The sequence below is a fragment of the Procambarus clarkii genome, chromosome 39, assembly GCF_040958095.1.
Source record: "Procambarus clarkii isolate CNS0578487 chromosome 39, FALCON_Pclarkii_2.0, whole genome shotgun sequence".
Lineage (NCBI taxonomy): Eukaryota > Metazoa > Arthropoda > Malacostraca > Decapoda > Cambaridae > Procambarus > Procambarus clarkii.
The window spans coordinates 38,037,624-38,055,664 of NC_091188.1; the positions used below are offsets into that span (position 1 = coordinate 38,037,624).

Sequence of the window (18,041 nt, forward strand, 5' to 3'; positions counted from 1 at the left end):
AATAGCTTGTCTTGTTTGACTCATTCGCGACGCTGATTCCTCTTGGGAGCATCTATTAATCCAGAATGGACATTTTCGAAGATTTCAGTTCTAGACGTCATGCATTTCTCATTGCCGCATCGCAGATCAACCCCACCAAAATCTCTCCTGAATATATATTTAAAACTATGAAAGAGGCTGAGCAAGTGCTTGACGATGATGCAGATTTTATAAAGGATTTATACGTTAAGAAGGCGCGTCTTGGAATGTTTTGGGCACAAACAATAGCCTCATGTATGGGTACGAGCTTGATGAAGATGACAGGTCGTTGGGAGGACGTTCTCTGGACCATGATAAAGCTTGTCAGACACTGGCAGCCAGAGAACTACAGGGATTCAGTCCTATTATATTCTGATTTCTTGAAATCGTGGATTCTGAAGATGTATTCTGATCAGAAATTGTGTCCCAACCCGTATCTGCGACTGGAAATGATTCGCTTTATTGCCATGTGTCCAGAGAAGTACTTGCAAGAGGCCAACTGCGGCATGCAAGTTGTTGAAGGATTTGTAGCCACGAGTCTATACATGGAGGTGAGTCACCTCAATAACGAATCACCCACGAGCATTGAATATTGTTTCTTCAAGGTATTTGAAGACCTTAACACACATGGTTACTTACATGCTGTTGCAGCTGCAGCCGTGCAACAGGTGAGGCATCTGAAGATTGGACCAGAATCCTCCTTCTTCAACCACATTGTGCAGTTGTTGGGGCGAATGTCCGAAGCATTACGATCGAGACGTCTTTCAAGTTCCTCGGATACTCTTCGCACAGTGTCGTCGTTCGATAGCATTTGTTATTTATATGAGATGATGGTTACTACACCATCCACAATGGTGGCTTTTGTGGTTCCTGGCCTGGCTGAGGCCGCTGCAGCTTCCATTGTATGTATAACCTCTTCTCTGGTTACTGTGAGCTCGACATTACAAAATGAGAATGCCAGCTACTTATGGCCATCAACCGTTTTGGACAGAGTTTACAAGGCATTACCAACTCCTGTTTCTCGAGTCCTGAGCCTGAATCACTCTCAACTTTTGTTTTCATTCAACGAAAAGGTAGCAGAGACTGGATTCTGTTTTAGTTACTTTCCCACTCCCATTGAGGAGTCGACGGAGGAGTGCCCGGAGAGGTTCCTAGACAGCGTGACGCATGCAGTGATGGAGGCGCCGGTGCTGTTACACTCGTCCAAGATGGTGGTGGACGAGTCGACGCTGGTCACCCTGCTGCTGACGTCCCACCCGTCCGACCCCTTCACGCGAAGCCCTCTGGACCACGGCTCCTACAGTCGCCTGCCAGACCTCCAGGCCGACATTATTGCTTGGAAGAAATCTACCATTGGAGTTAGCTGTAGCGAGAGTGATGTCAATAGCGACAGTATTAACGACTATGGGATCACGAGAGAGAACGACAGCACCGCCAGGAACATTGACATAGACTATATCGACAGCACTGATGTAGACATTGACAGTTGTGAACTACGGAAATTGCTTTTGCAGTTTTCAAATTATATGTGATTATTATTGCTTCATACGTGGTACTGTAGTTTTCTCTATATGATTACTTAGTTAAAATGTCTTTTTATGTATTGTATTTATGCACAAGTATTTTAGTAAATAAGTTTTTATACCAAAACATATAACCAGTTTTATTTCATTAAACCTGGGCAGAACAGACATGCCAGCATGGACATGGTACATTTCCTTTAACCGAATGCGCCTATTCACCTATCAGTAAGTAAGTACTCAGGAGTTAGTCAGCTTCTTGTGGGGACGCATTCACTCCAAACATCCGTTTTTGCTTCCAAGATGGACAACAGGACCCAAGCTCGTGTGGTCCAGGACCCACCTGCACCATAGGAGCAAGGTTCGCCACGTTGACGGAGATTTTAGCACACATCTCAGCTAACGTCTCACCGACATCCTGGAGACAAGAGAGTAGGGACTCGTACCACGAGAAGGTATTCACTGCCACGGTCACGGTTTAAAATATTGCTTCTCCCGATAGCATGACCGTCAAGTAGAGTAGCTCTGGCCTTAAGACGTTTGGGACGCATTGTGACTACACTGCTCCTTGTGGTGAGTGGTGTCAGACTGGACCACTGTGGTATGTGCTCAAAAACCTTATTCCAAAATGTTAATCTTAAACCAAAACTTCATAGGTGTAATAACCCCATGAGCACCACACCAGAAATAAATATCTCTTTGATATCCCCAGAGTCAGACTAAAGCTGTGCAAACACTCCATGCTCTCTGATGAATTAAACTATTGTCCAAGCCAACCCCCTGTTCAAAAGTAAAACCAAAAAGCACCTAATTTCATCCTCATAGTTTCCTACCTTGTGCTTCAAACTCGCACTGTATCTTGTACTACCAACTTCCCCCATATTTATTTATTTATTTATTTATTTATTTAGTTATTTATTTATTTATGTAGGAGTAAATAGAGTAAGAGAGGTACCCTCAGAGATTAAAGGAATTACCTAAGCGAATTTTAGTTGTGGGAGATTCCCAGGTAAGGTATTTGGATAGAACGTTTTGTGATAGGGGGAACAGGTTAATGGTTTGCTATCCGGGAGCTGGTATTGGTGATATAAACAACATGAATGATATTATGACTGAAATGGGAACAATCCCATTATTTGCATTAGCGCGGGAGGAAATGATCGAGTTAGGAGTGAGGAACTGATTCAGAAGTATAAAACAGCCATAGAATTAGTTAGAAGCAAGGGAGGAATCTCGATCATATGTGGCATTCTTCCAAGAAAGAGCGATGGGAATGTCGAGGCACTTGGAGTCAGTTGTCGGGTTGAAAGATATTGCAAATCAAATGCAATATCTTTCAAAGACAACTGGGAATACTTCTATGGAAGTGAAATGTATGCTCATGATGGGGTGCATCTATCGAGGGCTGGGGTTGATGCTGTTGCGAACTCGTTGGAACCAGTACTCACCTAATTGTGCTTGCGGGGGTTGAGCTTTGGCTCTTTGGTCCCGCCTCTCAACCGTCAATCAACAGGTGTACAGATTCCTGAGCCTACTGGGCTCTATCATATCTACATTTGAAACTGTGTATGGAGTCAGCCTCCACCACATCACTTCCTAGTGCATTCCATTTACTAACTACTCTGACACTGAAAAAGTTCTTTCTAATGTCTCTATGGCTCATTTGGGTACTCAGTTTCCACCTGTGTCCCCTTGTTCGCGTCCCTCCAGTGTTGAATAGTTCATCCTTGTTTATCCGGTCGATTCCCCTGAGGATTTTGTAGGTTGTGATCATGTCCCCCCTTACTCTTCTGTCTTCCAGTGTCGTAAGGTGCAGTTCCCGCAGCCTTTCCTCATAACTCATGCCTCTTAGTTCTGGGACTAGTCTAGTAGCATACCTCTGGACTTTTTCCAGCTTCGTCTTGTGCTTGACAAGGTACGGGCTCCATGCTGGGGCCGCATACTCCACACCCCATACAGTGCTCGTTGTCTCCTGTTGCTTAGGTACTCCTCTATCCACCGTACAGGAGGTACAGTCTTTAACATGGTTGGGAAGGTCATTCCACAATCTGGGTCCCTTGATTTGTAGAGCATTTCTAGTTTGATTAAGTCGTACTCTAGGAATATCAAAACTGTATTTATTTCTGGTGTGGTGCTCGTGGGTTCTGTTACAACCTTCTATGAAGCTTTTGAGGTCAGGATTCGCATTACAGTTTAGCGTTTTATATATGTATAATACACATGAGAGAATGTGCAGTGACTTAATGTCTAACATATTCAGAGATTTGAGTAGGGGTTCCGAGTGATGTCTGGGGCCAGAGTTGGATATCGTCCTAATAGCAGCTTTGTGTTGAGTAATTAGAGGACGTAAATGATTTTAGGTAGTAGAACCCCAAGCACAAATACCATAGTTGAGATATGGATAGATGAGGGAGTAATAGAGAGTCACCAGGGCAGGGCGGGGTACATAATATCTGATCTTAGAAAGAATGCCAACAGTTTTTGAAACTTTTTTTGATATATTTAGAATGTGTCCCTGGAAATTCAGCTTGTGGTCAATGAGAATGCCAAGGAATTTGCCATCTAATTTGTTACAAATTTGGGTATTGTTTATTTTGAGATTTATTTGATTAGAGGATTTATTGCCAAACAGAATATAGGAAGTTTTGTCAGTGTTAAGGGTGAGTTTGTTGGCAGTTAGCCAAAGATAGACTTTATTTAGCTCAGTGTTTACTGTGGCATTTAGAGCAAGAGGGTCAGGACTGGAGTAAATGAAGGTTGTGTCGTCAGCAAATAGAATTGCTTTGAGGTGTTGGGAGGCATTTGGAAGGTCATTAATGTAGATGAGAAAGAGGAGAGGGCCAAGTATGCTGCCCTGAGGAACACCAATGTTGATGGGTAGGGTGGGAGAAATTGAATTATTCACAGAAACATACTGGAGCCTGTTAGTAAGGTAGGATTTGAGGTATTGCAGGGAGTGTCCTCTGACTCCATAATGATGTAATTTAAGAAGAAGGTTTTGGTGGTTGACAGTGTCAAAAGCCTTACGCAGGTCCACAAATAACCCAACAGGGAACTCATTTTTATCAAGAGCTGTATGAATCGAGTTAAGCATACTAATAAGTGCATCGTTAGTGCTTTTTTTGGGTCTGAAGCCATATTGGCAAGGGCTAAGTATATTGTGTTTGGCTAGGTAAGAGTAAAGCTGCTTGTAGATTAGTTTTTCAAAAAATTTTGACAAGTTTGGCAGGATTGATATAGGTCTGTAGTTGTTAACATCTGTAAGATCACCACATTTGTGGACAGGCGTTACTCTCGTTTTTTTTTAGAATATCTGGAAAGGTTTGGAGTTCAAGTGACTTGTTGAAGAGCAATGCAATAGCAGGGGCTAAAGATCTGAAGGTTTTTTTGTAAATTAAAGTTGGAATCTCCTCAAGGGCACTAGACTTGGTTTTAAGGGAAAGGATTATCTCATTGACGTCAGTGGAATTAATAGGCTTTAGGTACAGAGACTGTGGATAGTTACCTGTAAGATAGTCCTTAACGTCAGTACTGGAAGATGGAATATCATTTGCAAGGGATGACCCAATGGAAGAGAAGAACCTATTGAACTCAATAGCAGAATCTGAGGCTGAAAGCTGACCATCGTTATTGGACAGGAGTGTTGGTTTGTTATTTAAAGTTTTCTTTGATCCCAATATTTGTGAAATTGTGCTTCAAGTTTTTTTAATGTTGCTCTTTATTTGGGTAAATTTATCTTCGTAGTATTTAGTTTTGGCTCGTCTAATTATCTTAGATAGCAATAACGAGTAATTCTTTGAGAATTCTTTGGAGACAATTCCTAACCTATACTTCTTCTCAAGGTCATGTTTTTTATTAATGGATTTAAGTATTCCCTTTGTAAGCCAGGGATTGTTAAGCCTTTTTGTTGTGACTTGTTTTGTAAGCATAGGAAGCTGTCAATGTAATCAATCAGAGCTTTAATATAACAATGTGCTTTAATATACTTACTAAGCTCTCTCATCTCATTTTTCTCTTGCAATGTATTTGTTTTCATTTATCAATTCTGATAGAAATTACCTACTTAAAATTATCTGTTAGATTAAGGACCTGCCCGAAACGCTGCGCGTACTAGTGGCTTTACAAGATTGTAAATACTGTACTATTCAATGTATTTTCACAAACCCAATGTACCTTCTTGTATATATATAAATAAATAAATAAATAAATAAATAAATAAATAAATAAAGGGACCCAGTCTATGGAACTCACTCCCTATTGAATTGAAAAGCTGTCCAACTTTTGCGTCATTCAAAAACAATACTAAAAAGTACCTAATTTCATCTTCATAGTTTTTTACCTTTTGCTTTAAAATTGGGTAGCAATAGATACAGTGCAATCTCCCAATCTTTATGTACTCAATCTGAACCTTCTTGTATATAAATAAATAAATAAATAAATAAATAAATAAATAAATAAATTTAAAACATACCAATCTTATATGTAATCTTAGCAACCTATTGTACCTTATTCTTGCAAGTTAGTTTAGTTTGTTTATTATGCACCCCATACCCATCTTGTGGGTGGTAGTGGGAACGGTTACAGAGACACATAATGGGCTCAGGGACTGAACCCCACAATTCATTGAACTAAACAAGTTACAATCTTGATGAGCTAGTTACAAAATTCAATGCACCGTCACATCATTAATGGGCTCGAGACCGACCACAAGTACAGTTTCTAAATTAAGCAACTGGCATAGGTGGAGAGCCAGTGTCACAAATAATATGTATATCAATTAACATTACTATTATTAGTAGTATTAGTAGTAGTAGTGGACCCTTTGGGTAAATACACAAGTTAGAGCTAGTATCAGACCATTTTCTATGGCAGGAAGATGGTGTTCAAGGCCGCCGGTAGATGGTGCCACCGACCACAACACTTAAAGTGGCACTGAGTTGCTGTGCCAGCTGCTGTGTCCTGTCCAGCTGCTGTGACCTCTCTAGCTGGCTGTGAACTCCTCAGCTGGCTGTGACCTCCCCAGCTACTGCGACGTTCCCAGCTGGCCGTGACCTCCCTAGCTGGCCGTGACCTCCCCAGCTGGTTGTGACCTCTCCAGCTGGTTGTGACCTCTACACCTCTCTCATATTACGGCCTACTAGCCCGGATAATATCAGTTCAGTGTGATTTTTTAAAGAGGATTAAGGTCAAAGTTCGACCATGTCAAGACTGTACAGAGCTGTGATCAGGACGGCTGACAAGTTTGTCCCAGAGAAATTTCAGCCTTTTTGGAACCACCCAGCAGGTAGGCCTAAAAAATATATTTTAGTAGGCCTTTAGTTTAAAAGTAGATCTTCAGTATAAAAATAGGCCTTAAGTATATTTTGTGGTTTTTACAGCAGCGATTGGAATGCCCATATTCAGCTCAATTTCAGGTTTATCACATGTGTGATAAACAGTGTGACATTGTAATTGCCAGAATTATTTATTTATATATATACAGGAGTTGTTACATTCTTGTACAGCCACTATAGCATGCATGGCGTTTTGGGCAGGTCCTTAATCCTAATTTTTATCCCCGGAATACGACCCACCAAATAGTTTAACAACCAGGTACCCATTTTACTGTTGGGTAAACAGACGCTACAGTTAAGGATTGGCGCCCAGTAAATCCTCTCCCGACCAGGATACGAACCCAGGCCAAAGCGCTTCGAAACACCAGGTGAGTGTCTTACCACTACACCGTGGAGAATTAGGCCCGGAAGCACCTCAAGGTAACCTCAAGGGATATAGATATCTATAGCAGGTGGCTGCAGGTAATGAATCCCCTGAATGGTGGACATTCCAATTGTAAACTATGTGAACAAGAGTTGGGGCATACTCTCCAACACTATATCTGTGGTTGCCCTGTTATAAGTTTTGATTTTCAATTTTGCTAGAAATATCTACTTCCTGTTAAATTATCTGTTAGAGTAAAGACCTACCCGAAATGCTATGCGTGCTAGTGGCTTTTCAAGACTGTAAAAGCATCAATGCTTCTCATAAACCCAATGTATCTTCCTGTATATATATAAATAAATAAATATAATAAATGACTTTAGACCAAATAGTATGAGGTACTTTGAGCTTTGTAATTACTTAATACACTCAGGAGTATTGGAAGATATTCTTGTGCTGTACCCAGATTTTGCTAGTGTAGGCTAATAGATCAGCCTTGCATTTCATGTTCTCTCCTGATTCCATGTATGACTGGTCGTCCTGTGAGATGGGGATGTTGGATGAGCTTGTTGCTGGTTTTTGATCTACACTGTGTGGTCCTTCATGGAAGCAGCACATTGCTATGTATACCTAAGCTTGTTTAAAAACAACAACAACAACAAAAAATTATTTGAGTTGAATCTTATAGAAACTGGTAAAAATAATATAATATTTTTATGATAAAGTGCTTTGCTCTTACTAAAATTGTAAAGTTATTATTTTGTCAAAGTTAATTTATCTTTGTATTGAGGCAGGTATTTGTTCCCTTTAGTTAGTTTTAGTTTAGGTTATTTATTATGCACCCCATACCCATCTTGTGGGCGGTAGTGGAAAGGGTTACAGAGGCACATAATGGGCTCAGGGACTGAACCCCACAATTCATTTAGCTAAGCAAGTTACAATCTTGATGAGCTAGTTACAAAATTCAATATAAGTCGTCACATCAACAATGGGTTCGAGATCGACCTCAAGTACAGGTTCTAAATTAAGCAACTGACATGTGTGGAGAGCTAGTGTCACAATTTATATGTTTGTCCTGCACACCGCCTTATGACTAACCATCCTGTGAGATGGTTAGATGTAGTTTTTGATCTACATTGTGTAATCTTTCATATAGAATAGGGTAGCAGTATATTTTGTCTAGGATAGCTAGTTCATAGAAGCTCGACATATTCAACGTTCATTGTTGGGCCGATTAGTGGTATTGTAAACAAAAAATATATATATAAAAATAGGCCTATCTGTACATAAAATAGATGTCATCATGCCCCTATGTTTATCTTGTAAATTATAGTTATTCTCGTAGGAAAAGTTGGGTGGTATGTAATGAGAAAGATCCCTGGACAAAGGTTAGGCCTATGGGCTCGACTCAGGTTGGATTTTTATTATTGGTTTTATTATAATAGTTTTTATCCTGATTTTTAGTATTATAATAGTTTTATCCTGATTCTTTTTACTATTATAATAGTTTTATTTTGATTTTAATTATTAGTTTTATTATTATAATAGTTTTTATCCTGATTTGTATTATTAGTTTTAATATTATAGTTTTTTATTTTTATTAGTTTATTTTGTATTTCTTTATTTTCAAAATGTAGTAGCAAGTCTAGGTTAATTTAGGATGGGTTGTGCTACGCAAGTGTTTGTTGGGTTATTTTGGTTTCAAGCAGAGTTTGAAAGGGGGGATGACTTGTACAGTTCCCATGTTCTTAATTATTAGGTAAAATGAAATGCTCGGTGTTGAAATAATTTTCAGATTGCTCACGTGAAAAGTTAGTAGTTTCTCACAAGTGGCTATAAGTTACTTCATAAAAGCGTTTGTGAATGCTTTGTCAATTTTGTTTTGTTAATTAACACATTTAGATACATCTGCATTTGTGCAGCTGCCCTAGACTATGTGAAGGGGAGTACAGTGTTTGTCAAGAACTAGCTACATGATGCTAAAAATCCCCATCACACAGGGTGGTTATCTAGAGAGGATTTCAGGCCTTAGCATCCCTGATCTTTGGGGGTACATTATGAGGATATCCTCAAGGACACAAGAGTTAATAAAGTAATTACAAAGCTCTAGGTACCTCATGCCAACGGGTCTGAATGGTCTGATAACTGGTCATTCGGTGATGTAGTGTGGGAGATTATGCCGCAGTTTCTGCTCACAGAGTTTGCTCCTGGAGTGCTCAGGATTGGGAGATCTGTCACCTGTAGCCACCTGCCACAGGTAGTGGTAACCCAACCTGATCCTGGCAACAGTCACCTACCCAACCACCATTTAATAATTTAATAAAATGTACAAACAAAAATTAAACAAATGAGCTTTGTGGGAAACTTGTGGGTTTTGTTGCTCCCCATGAATGCAAGGATCAACATCCCCCTGGCCCAGTCCTTGACCAGGCCTCCTGGTTGCTGGACTGGTCAACCAGGCTGTTGGACGCAGTTGCTTGCATGTATGAATCACAGCCTGGTTGATCAGGTATCCTTTGGAGGTGTTTATCAAGTTCTCACTTGAACACTGTGAGGGGTCGACCAGTTATGCCCCTTATGTGTAGTGGAAGCGTGTTGAACAGTCTTGGGCCTCTGATGTTGATAGAGTTCTCTCTGCTGGATGAACAAGAGCATCAGGTTGAAAGAAACTGCCCATTTGTTTCCACCTCTGCCAGGGATCGAACACGGAACCTTTGGACTACGAATCCCGAGCAATGTTCACTCAGTCATCAAGCTCCCTATCAACATGAACTCTGCAGATCTTGGAAGAAAAATTGACAGCATGGGGCCCTAAGCCTCTGGCTGACCAACTGAGCCCTGGGTTCAGACTCCTGGAACCCAGTACAGTATATATAAAGAAGTGCAAAGGGCCAGTAGCACAAGCACTTAGACTGAAGCAATTTTGCGGAGAAAAAGCTTGGGCACTGGGGATATACCAGAAGTGCAGATAGTTCTCCTACACAAGAGAGGGAGCAAAGCATTGGCCAAGAATTATAAAATAATCTCACTAATGTTCCATATAACTAAATATTTTGGAAGTGACCAAGAGTCAGCTCCCCAGTTTTTGGGAGAATAATGAACTCCACAACCTAGCCCAACATGGATTTAGAGCGGGAAGATCATGCTTTTTGTAGCTACTTGACCACTACGACAAAATCAATGATGCATTAGAAGAAAAACAAAATGCACATGTGGTATACACAGGCTTTGCTATGGCATCGTTGATAAATGTGACCATGAGTGATAGCCCACAAAATGAGAACAGGAATAACAGGTAAAACTGGGCGATGAATAATGTATTTTCTGCCAAACAGAATGCAGAGAACGGTCAATTAAATAAAATTAAATGCAAGTGCAGTGAAAAGCTTTGTACCTCAGGGCACAGTCCTTGCACCACTGCTTTTCCTTATTCTCATATCAGATATAGATAAAAATACAAGTCACAGCTTCGTGTCATCTTTTTCATATGTGACATTTTCTTTCTTTCAACCATTGTTTTATCCATTCTAATATTTTGCCAATTACAAGGTTGTTCACTGAAAGATGATGAATGATTTTCTCCCTGAGGGAATACAGCTAAACCACACGAGATAGAGAATTTGACTTGGATTTTCATGCTTCATGGCTGTTAATTAATGTCAAAACAAAACAAAAATGTCAGAATAACTTTTTTTTTATTATGATTATTACTATTTATTATTTTATTTATTATTTTTATAGCACACACATTTTAAAATTTGACATGTGATGGTTGTTGACATTTTACAGGTGAGCAGTGCTGAGGTTAAACATTTCCGTTTACTTATTCAGTAAGTCTCGTTGCTGTACTTCTTTCTTCTTTCTAGAAGAAGGGGGGCCTTTGCTTTCCAAAATAATTTTATTAAATTTTTTTTCTCCCTGTCCTCTCATTCACTCTAATTTTTATGGTTAATATTTTTCATATAGGCTAAGGTTTATTCTCCTTGATACCTGCTTGATGGGGTTTTTCTACTCCCCAAGCCCGGCCCGAGGCCAGGCTTGACTTATGAGAGCTTGGTCCACCAGGCTATTGCTTGGAGTGGCCAGCAGGCCCACATATCCACCACAGCCTGGTTGGTCCGGCACTCCTTGGAGAAAATAATCTAGTTTTCTCCTGAAGATGTCCACTGTTGTTCTGGCAATATCTCTTATACTCGCTGGGAGGATGTTGAACAACCTTGGACCTCTGATGTTTATACAGTGCTCTCTGATTGTGCCTATGGTACCCCCTGCTCTTCACTGGTTCTATTCTGCATTTTCTTCTATATCATACACTCCGGTATGTTGTTATTTACTGTGTAGGTTTGGAACCTGGCCGTCCAGTATTTTCCACGTGTATACTCTCTTTATATATATACAGTGGTACCTTGAGTAACGAATTTAATCCGTTCCATGTTCGTCATGTGAAATGGACGTCATACAAAACAAATGTCCCCATGTAACCAGTGTGATGCACTGTGTTTATTGTGAAATTCCCCCAGTGTGCATGACATCAAATGTTCCCCAAGATATTATTTTTCTTTGTAAAATGATAAATTACCTTCCCTGAACATGTCTATGTAAAAATAATTACCAAAATTCCACTCTTACTTTGGCTGTGAGGGCGTGGACAAGGTGCGCTGTAACGTCATCAGGGGCCTGGTCACCCGTGTGTGTGTGTGTGTGAAGCTCCCAGATATGGTCGTGCAGGTCATTCAAGCACCGCGTGTAGCCACAAATATATTTTCAAATATTTTTTCTATGTATTTCCAATGCGGTTTTATTTGTTTCTTTTATCGTATATGATGCATATTTGTGACCTTTACAATATGTATACAGTAGAATGTTCATAATTTTCCATGGAACTGTGATACATGTCAGTAATGTGTCCATAATAAATGTTTATTGTCACAATATTACATGGTAAAAATTCACTAAAATTGCAATACCTGTACAGTTTCACATACTATTTACACAGTAACACACTGTATTACACACTCAGTACTTTGGAGGTGCGTAATAGTCAACGAAGTAGTCCATGATACACAGCGCGACTTTGCTCTCCTTGCACCAGCTACAGATAGATTTGCGTTTCCTGTTTCATCCTTCTGTGTGCTTGCAAATAACGCACTTGCGTGCACCCTTGGCTTTAGTACTTGTAGGTGGTATGTAGCCAAGCTTGTAAAGCATAAGGTAGTATTGAAATGATTATAGGAAAAGCTCAATTTGTAAGGTAGACTTGAAAAGATCGCTTTGTAAGGTCCCACACAGGAAGAGATTCAGCTAGCCTGAAAGAGTGTCCATCAGTCAGGAAGAGATTCAGCTAGCCTGAAAGAGTGTCCATCAGTCAGGAAGAGATTCAGGTATTCTTGAAAATATCTATGGACAACACCACCATGGAAGTCGCTAACACTGTTCATCTATGCTACTTGTATCAGATGCATCATCACTGAACGCAGAAAACGATTCATCTATATAAATTGGAGATGGCAAGGGTGGGGCTCAGAGCTACAACTGGATACGCTCGCTGTATCATCCTCATAGGTGTTGTATCACTGGCATCCGACCGTTGTGTTAAGCCCTTATTGTGCCTAGCTTCACCAATGTTATGACCCTTATGTTCTTCAAACAATAGGGTCTGAATTTCACCGACTGAGCGCAGTCTTTCAACACCGTGTCGGACAGGTGTTTGAGAGCCAGAGGCACGTGTGCCACAAATGGTTGCTCATGCAGTACTAACCCAGCCAGCAGCCCTAGTCTTTCATATTCATTATAGCAAAAAGTTCATTCAGTGTTTGTTGGGTAGGCTGCTCCATTATGACAATCTTTCTTTGTTTCAAATGTGTTCCATTTGTTTTGTATTTGTCACTTACATCTCAAAAATGGAGCAGCCTACCCGACAAACACTGAACAAACCTTTATGGCATTTGTCCATTTTTCAAATTGTTTCAACAGTTCTTTTATTTTTCGTTTTTTTTTTATTTAAGAAACGTGGAGCAGCCGACCTGTAGACCACCGAATGAACCTTTTTGACATTTGTACTGGTTTTCAAAATTCTTCATTTTTTTTTATTATTTACGTTTTTTGTATGTAAGAAACATGGAGCAGCCTACCTGCCGACCACCGAACGAACCTTTTGCTATAAGACAAATGAAAAATAAATATTGAACACATTTGAAGAAATGAAAATGTCATAATGGTTTGTTGAGTGTATTTGTAAGATAGGCTGCTCCATTATTGAGACGTAATTGACAAATACAAAACAAATGGAACACATTTGAAACAAAGAAAGATTGTTATAATGGAGCAGCCTACCTGCCGAACACCGAACGAACCTTTTTGACATTTGTTGTATATCAGACATTTCATTTCTTTTTTCCTACAAAAACCTCAATGCTTTGCAGCATCTCAGCAGTCACCCCTTTATATCCCAGCATCATTAGCATCTTTAACCCTTAACATGCTCGGGGTCTAATATCCTGCTATCCACACAGGCGCATGTCATTTTGAAAAAAAAAAAATTTTTTTTTTTTTGCTAATCTGTTAAGTTCTGTTCACTGATCACGGGAAAAATAAAAAAAAAATTCTATTGTACTTACTTTTGTTGCAATAGAGCCGAGAAGCTCGGTGATGACGTCACAATCTGCATGTTCGCTCATGCAGTACACGCCCGGGAGATGTTGCGCGCGGTCCTCAAACAGCCAGAGTTGCCACAAATATATTTTCGCGCTATTTATTTACAATGTCTAAGCGCATTTTATCTAATTTTTTTTCACTAATTGTGTTTCAAATACTGTTTGAACATATTTTGTATCAATAATTGTTGCATATTTGAGTATACACAGGCGCACACAAATGTTTTCAATTACGGCAATATAATATGTCATTACAGTCTATTATATTGTATGTTCTGCTTATATTTGTATATATTTACACACACGCACGCGCTATCTGCTTATATGTTTACATATTTACACACTCGCACACGCTATACACACTTTGAAGCACACTTAGAAGATTTCTAGACTGTGGTAGTCATTGAAGCAGTCGACAGCACATAATGGGATACCACACGTTTCACACCATGTTTGCACAAACTTCCGTTTCTTGTCTCTACGTGTCGTTGTTTTACACACCAAGCAATCACGTTGGGCTATTGCACGCTTCACACCAGGTGGCAAATACTTAAGTTTGTGTGCTAGGAAGCCTTCAGTGTGAGCGAGGCGTGGAGTACCAGCATGCTGCAACAGTGGGTTTATGATGGGCCGCTGAATACCTGGGACATCTTTTGCAAACTTTCCTAATAACTGTATTGCAGCATCAAATACAAAGTCACGGAAAGTGGGCTTATGTCCAGTTCTCACAAGGTACATGTTGAAACAGTTCAGCATGCTCATGTCCACAAGATGGAAGAACACTTTTTTCGTCCACCTACATGTCTTCCGCACACACTCTGCAGTGCCAATCATCATGTCTGATTTATCAATCAACCGCATGTTGATATTATAGTCTAAAACACAGTCTGGCTTATATAGTGGTGCGTTTGTTTTATGGCTCACTTTCCCACTGTTCACCATTGTTCCATCATGAATTGTTGTCAACAAGTTCACCTCTCTTTTGTCTTTCCACCGAACTGACAGAATGTTATCACTTTTCCTTCTCTGACACTCACCAACTGCAATGTCGTTGTCAAACACAGGCATTTCCCTTCGTTGTGGCTTTACTGTACCAACCAATCCGGTTCTATTTTCTAGCAAGAACCGAGCTAGCAAGGGACTTGTATAGTAATTATCTGTGTATAAAATGTGTCCCTTGTTCATCCACGGAGCCATGATGGTCTTCACTACACTCCCCGAGAATCCATGTTCGTCGTTACCGGGAATGTCTACATCACTAGCCGAGTACAGAATCATGTGTAACACGTATCCTGTCTCACAATCACAAAGAACAAAAAATTTCAGGCCAAATCGGTTTCGTTTTGAGGGAATGTACTGTTTGAATGGAACACGTCCCTTGAAAAGTATGAGAGATTCATCAACCACCAGCTTCTGTGCTGGTACGTAAAAATCTCTGAATTTTCCAATAACATCGTTCATGTAGTGCCTCACTCGCCACAGTCTATCATCAGGTGTTCGGTCCTGAACACTTCCAAAATGTAGACACCTGAGGAGTATCTGAAACCTGTCTCGTGACATATATTTCCCGAATAAAGGTGTTGGTATTGTCTTGTCCTTGCTCCAATAGTCATTTATTGCATGTTTGTGACAGTGCTTCATCAACAAACAGAGTGCCAAAAACACATACATTTCCGCCACTGTGGTATTTTTCCAACGCTGCAGTCGTGAAAATTCTGTGATTTCCCTCTCAATCAGGTAAGCAGCATGCAGGTTCGTTTGGTGTACAATGTATTCCATGAGTGGTTCATCATAGAATGCTGTAAAATATTCCATCTCAGCCATGTCCTCACCTTGATTAGGGAAAAGGTTTGTAATCCCTACATCTTTATCGTCAAAGTGAGGAATATTAGGAATAAAATCGTCACCATCACTCCACTCAAGTACACCAGGCGTCCTGCGAGATGCAGAGGAAAGACGGCGAGGAAGCGATGCATACCGGCGACCAGGAGCTGAATACCGTCTGCGAGAAGCACGGCGGCTACGTGCACGTGAGGTGGGTGCACGTGAGGTGGGTGCACGTGAGGTGGGTGCACGTGAACACGAGGGTCTTGGTCCCTCATGTGGTGCCATGCGGTGGCGCTTGGCCGGGCGAGATGCTGCTGACGCGACAATTTCTCGCCCAGTTACACCACTGGTACCAGCCACAGGCTCAATAAAACTTTGATCTGAGTCACTAAACCCAGAAAAGGAGTCGCCTCCCTCTGACTCGTCACCCTCAAACAGAAAATATCCACAGGAACTGTGAGGTCGTGGTAGAATTGGGGTAGAAAATGGGCGAGGAGGCATGGGAGAGCGTATAGGCCTCGCCATGGCATGGCGGTCATTCTCACTTTCACTGCTGCTGCTACAATCACCCGACAACTGTGTATAATGCTCATCGTTGTCTGAATCGTCAAACACACTTTCTTCACCTTCAGAGAATAATTCGTGGGCTATTTGCTTTGGGGTGAGGGACTGAGTGGTGCGTGCCCGTGAGGCGTTTGACCGTGCGCTCGCCATGGTGACTCTCGCTAAACTGAGGCCTCCCATGCCATCGAATCGTGAGCTGGATTTTTTTTCAAAATGGCCGCTGTTTACTAGAGCCCCTGGGCAGCGTATGGGACCCCCAGCTACACCGCGGGCCATTCAAATCATGTGCGGTACCCATACACTTCATATGAAGTGAAGCGCAGTTGACTGGTAAAACGATTTACACTTCATATGAAGTGATGCGCACTTTAAGGGTTAAACAAGAACAACATAATTTATGTGCATCGTTGGAGGCGTCTAAGAATGTGCAAGAAGCAGCGCGACCCCACCATGTGGTGTTGACGTTACTCAAACCAGCGTTCGCCATACGGGACAATTTGACGCCGATCGAGCTGTTCGTTACCCAAAATGTTCGTCTTTTGGGGCGATCGTTATGCGAGGTACCACTGTATATATATTTTTTTCCTCCAACATTCATCTTGTATTCAAAACATTCTCTTATTTGTCTTACAATCAGTTGCTCTTGCCTTCGAGCAAATCCAACAAAGCTGCAATTTTTGTCACAGCAGCGATTGTCAAATATCCAGATGATCTGAAAGCTGTTTTCGAAGCTTACCAGCTATATGCCACTCCAAGCATTTAATGTTGGAGGGGCAAAAGAGACTGTACTTTTGCTCCTTTGTGTTAATGCTGAGTTCTTTTGTAATTCTTTCTTCTAAATTTTCTACTTTCTTTCCTAAAGCCTTTATTGTATTGTACACGCTGCACGCTTCACAATCGATTCGACTTGGTTTCATATCCTGGCCGAGGAAGATAGACTGTTCGCCAATCCTTAACTGTTCACCTCTGTTTACCCATCAGTGAATGGGTACCTGGTTGTTAAACGATTTGGCAGATTGTTTTCCGGGGAAAATTAAGATTAAAGACCTGCCCGAAACACTATGGATGCTAGTGGCTTTGGAAGAATGTCTCTTGTATATATAAACTCTTGTACAGGTATATATAAATAAAATAACAAAATAAATAAAATAAAATTTATAATTTCTCTTTGGGTCCAGGTAAATGCCGTTCTGCTCATTCACCCATTTCCTGAATGATTTTTGCGGCTCTATCATAAAAGTTGAGTAAATTTGTTAGATATGACCTTCCAGGTTGAAAACCATATTGCTTGTTCATTATGCCATTTCTTTAAAGATAATCCACCCATTATCTACAGTTTCGTTCTCTGGTGATTTGGCTACTACATGTGTTTATGATACTGCTATTTGCCAATTTCCATATGTCTGCAAGTTTTCCTGCTCGTAACTTTCTGGAAAATAATCTTGAATGGGCTGCTTATTGCATGAGTGCATTGTCTTGGTATCCAAGATGAAATTCCATCTGGTTGTACTACAGTATTTTATTTCTGCTTAACCCTTTAAGTGTGCCGCCTCCAAATATGACACCCCCCCAGTGCGCTGGAACAAAATTATCTGGAAAAAATTCTTTTGTTTTTTTAACACTTTCACGCTATGTGGACGCGCCGGCGCATTCGGTTTCGTCTAACGTAAACGCATAGTGGACATAAAGTTATGTCAACTTTTAAAATATTTGTATAAAATTCAATTTTAATCCGATTTCATTGGGGTTTGTTTCAAACGAC

The 18,041-nt window shown here is 40.6% G+C and overlaps 1 protein-coding gene across 2 annotated transcripts in view; it reads left to right on the forward strand.

Moving 5' to 3' along the window:
- Positions 1–6,410: 6,410 nt before the first annotated feature.
- The window catches only part of LOC123760272 (mitochondrial pyruvate carrier 2), a 91,893-nt gene continuing 80,262 nt past the window's right edge, over positions 6,411–18,041 (forward strand). The window contains exon 1 of one of the 2 annotated variants that reach the window (XM_045745790.2): positions 6,411–6,822. In XM_045745790.2, coding sequence (XP_045601746.1) covers positions 6,738–6,822 — 85 coding nt within the window. In that variant the 5' untranslated portion in view covers positions 6,411–6,737. The remainder of the gene's footprint in view (positions 6,823–18,041) is intronic. The other variant, XM_045745789.2, reaches the window with a different exon arrangement.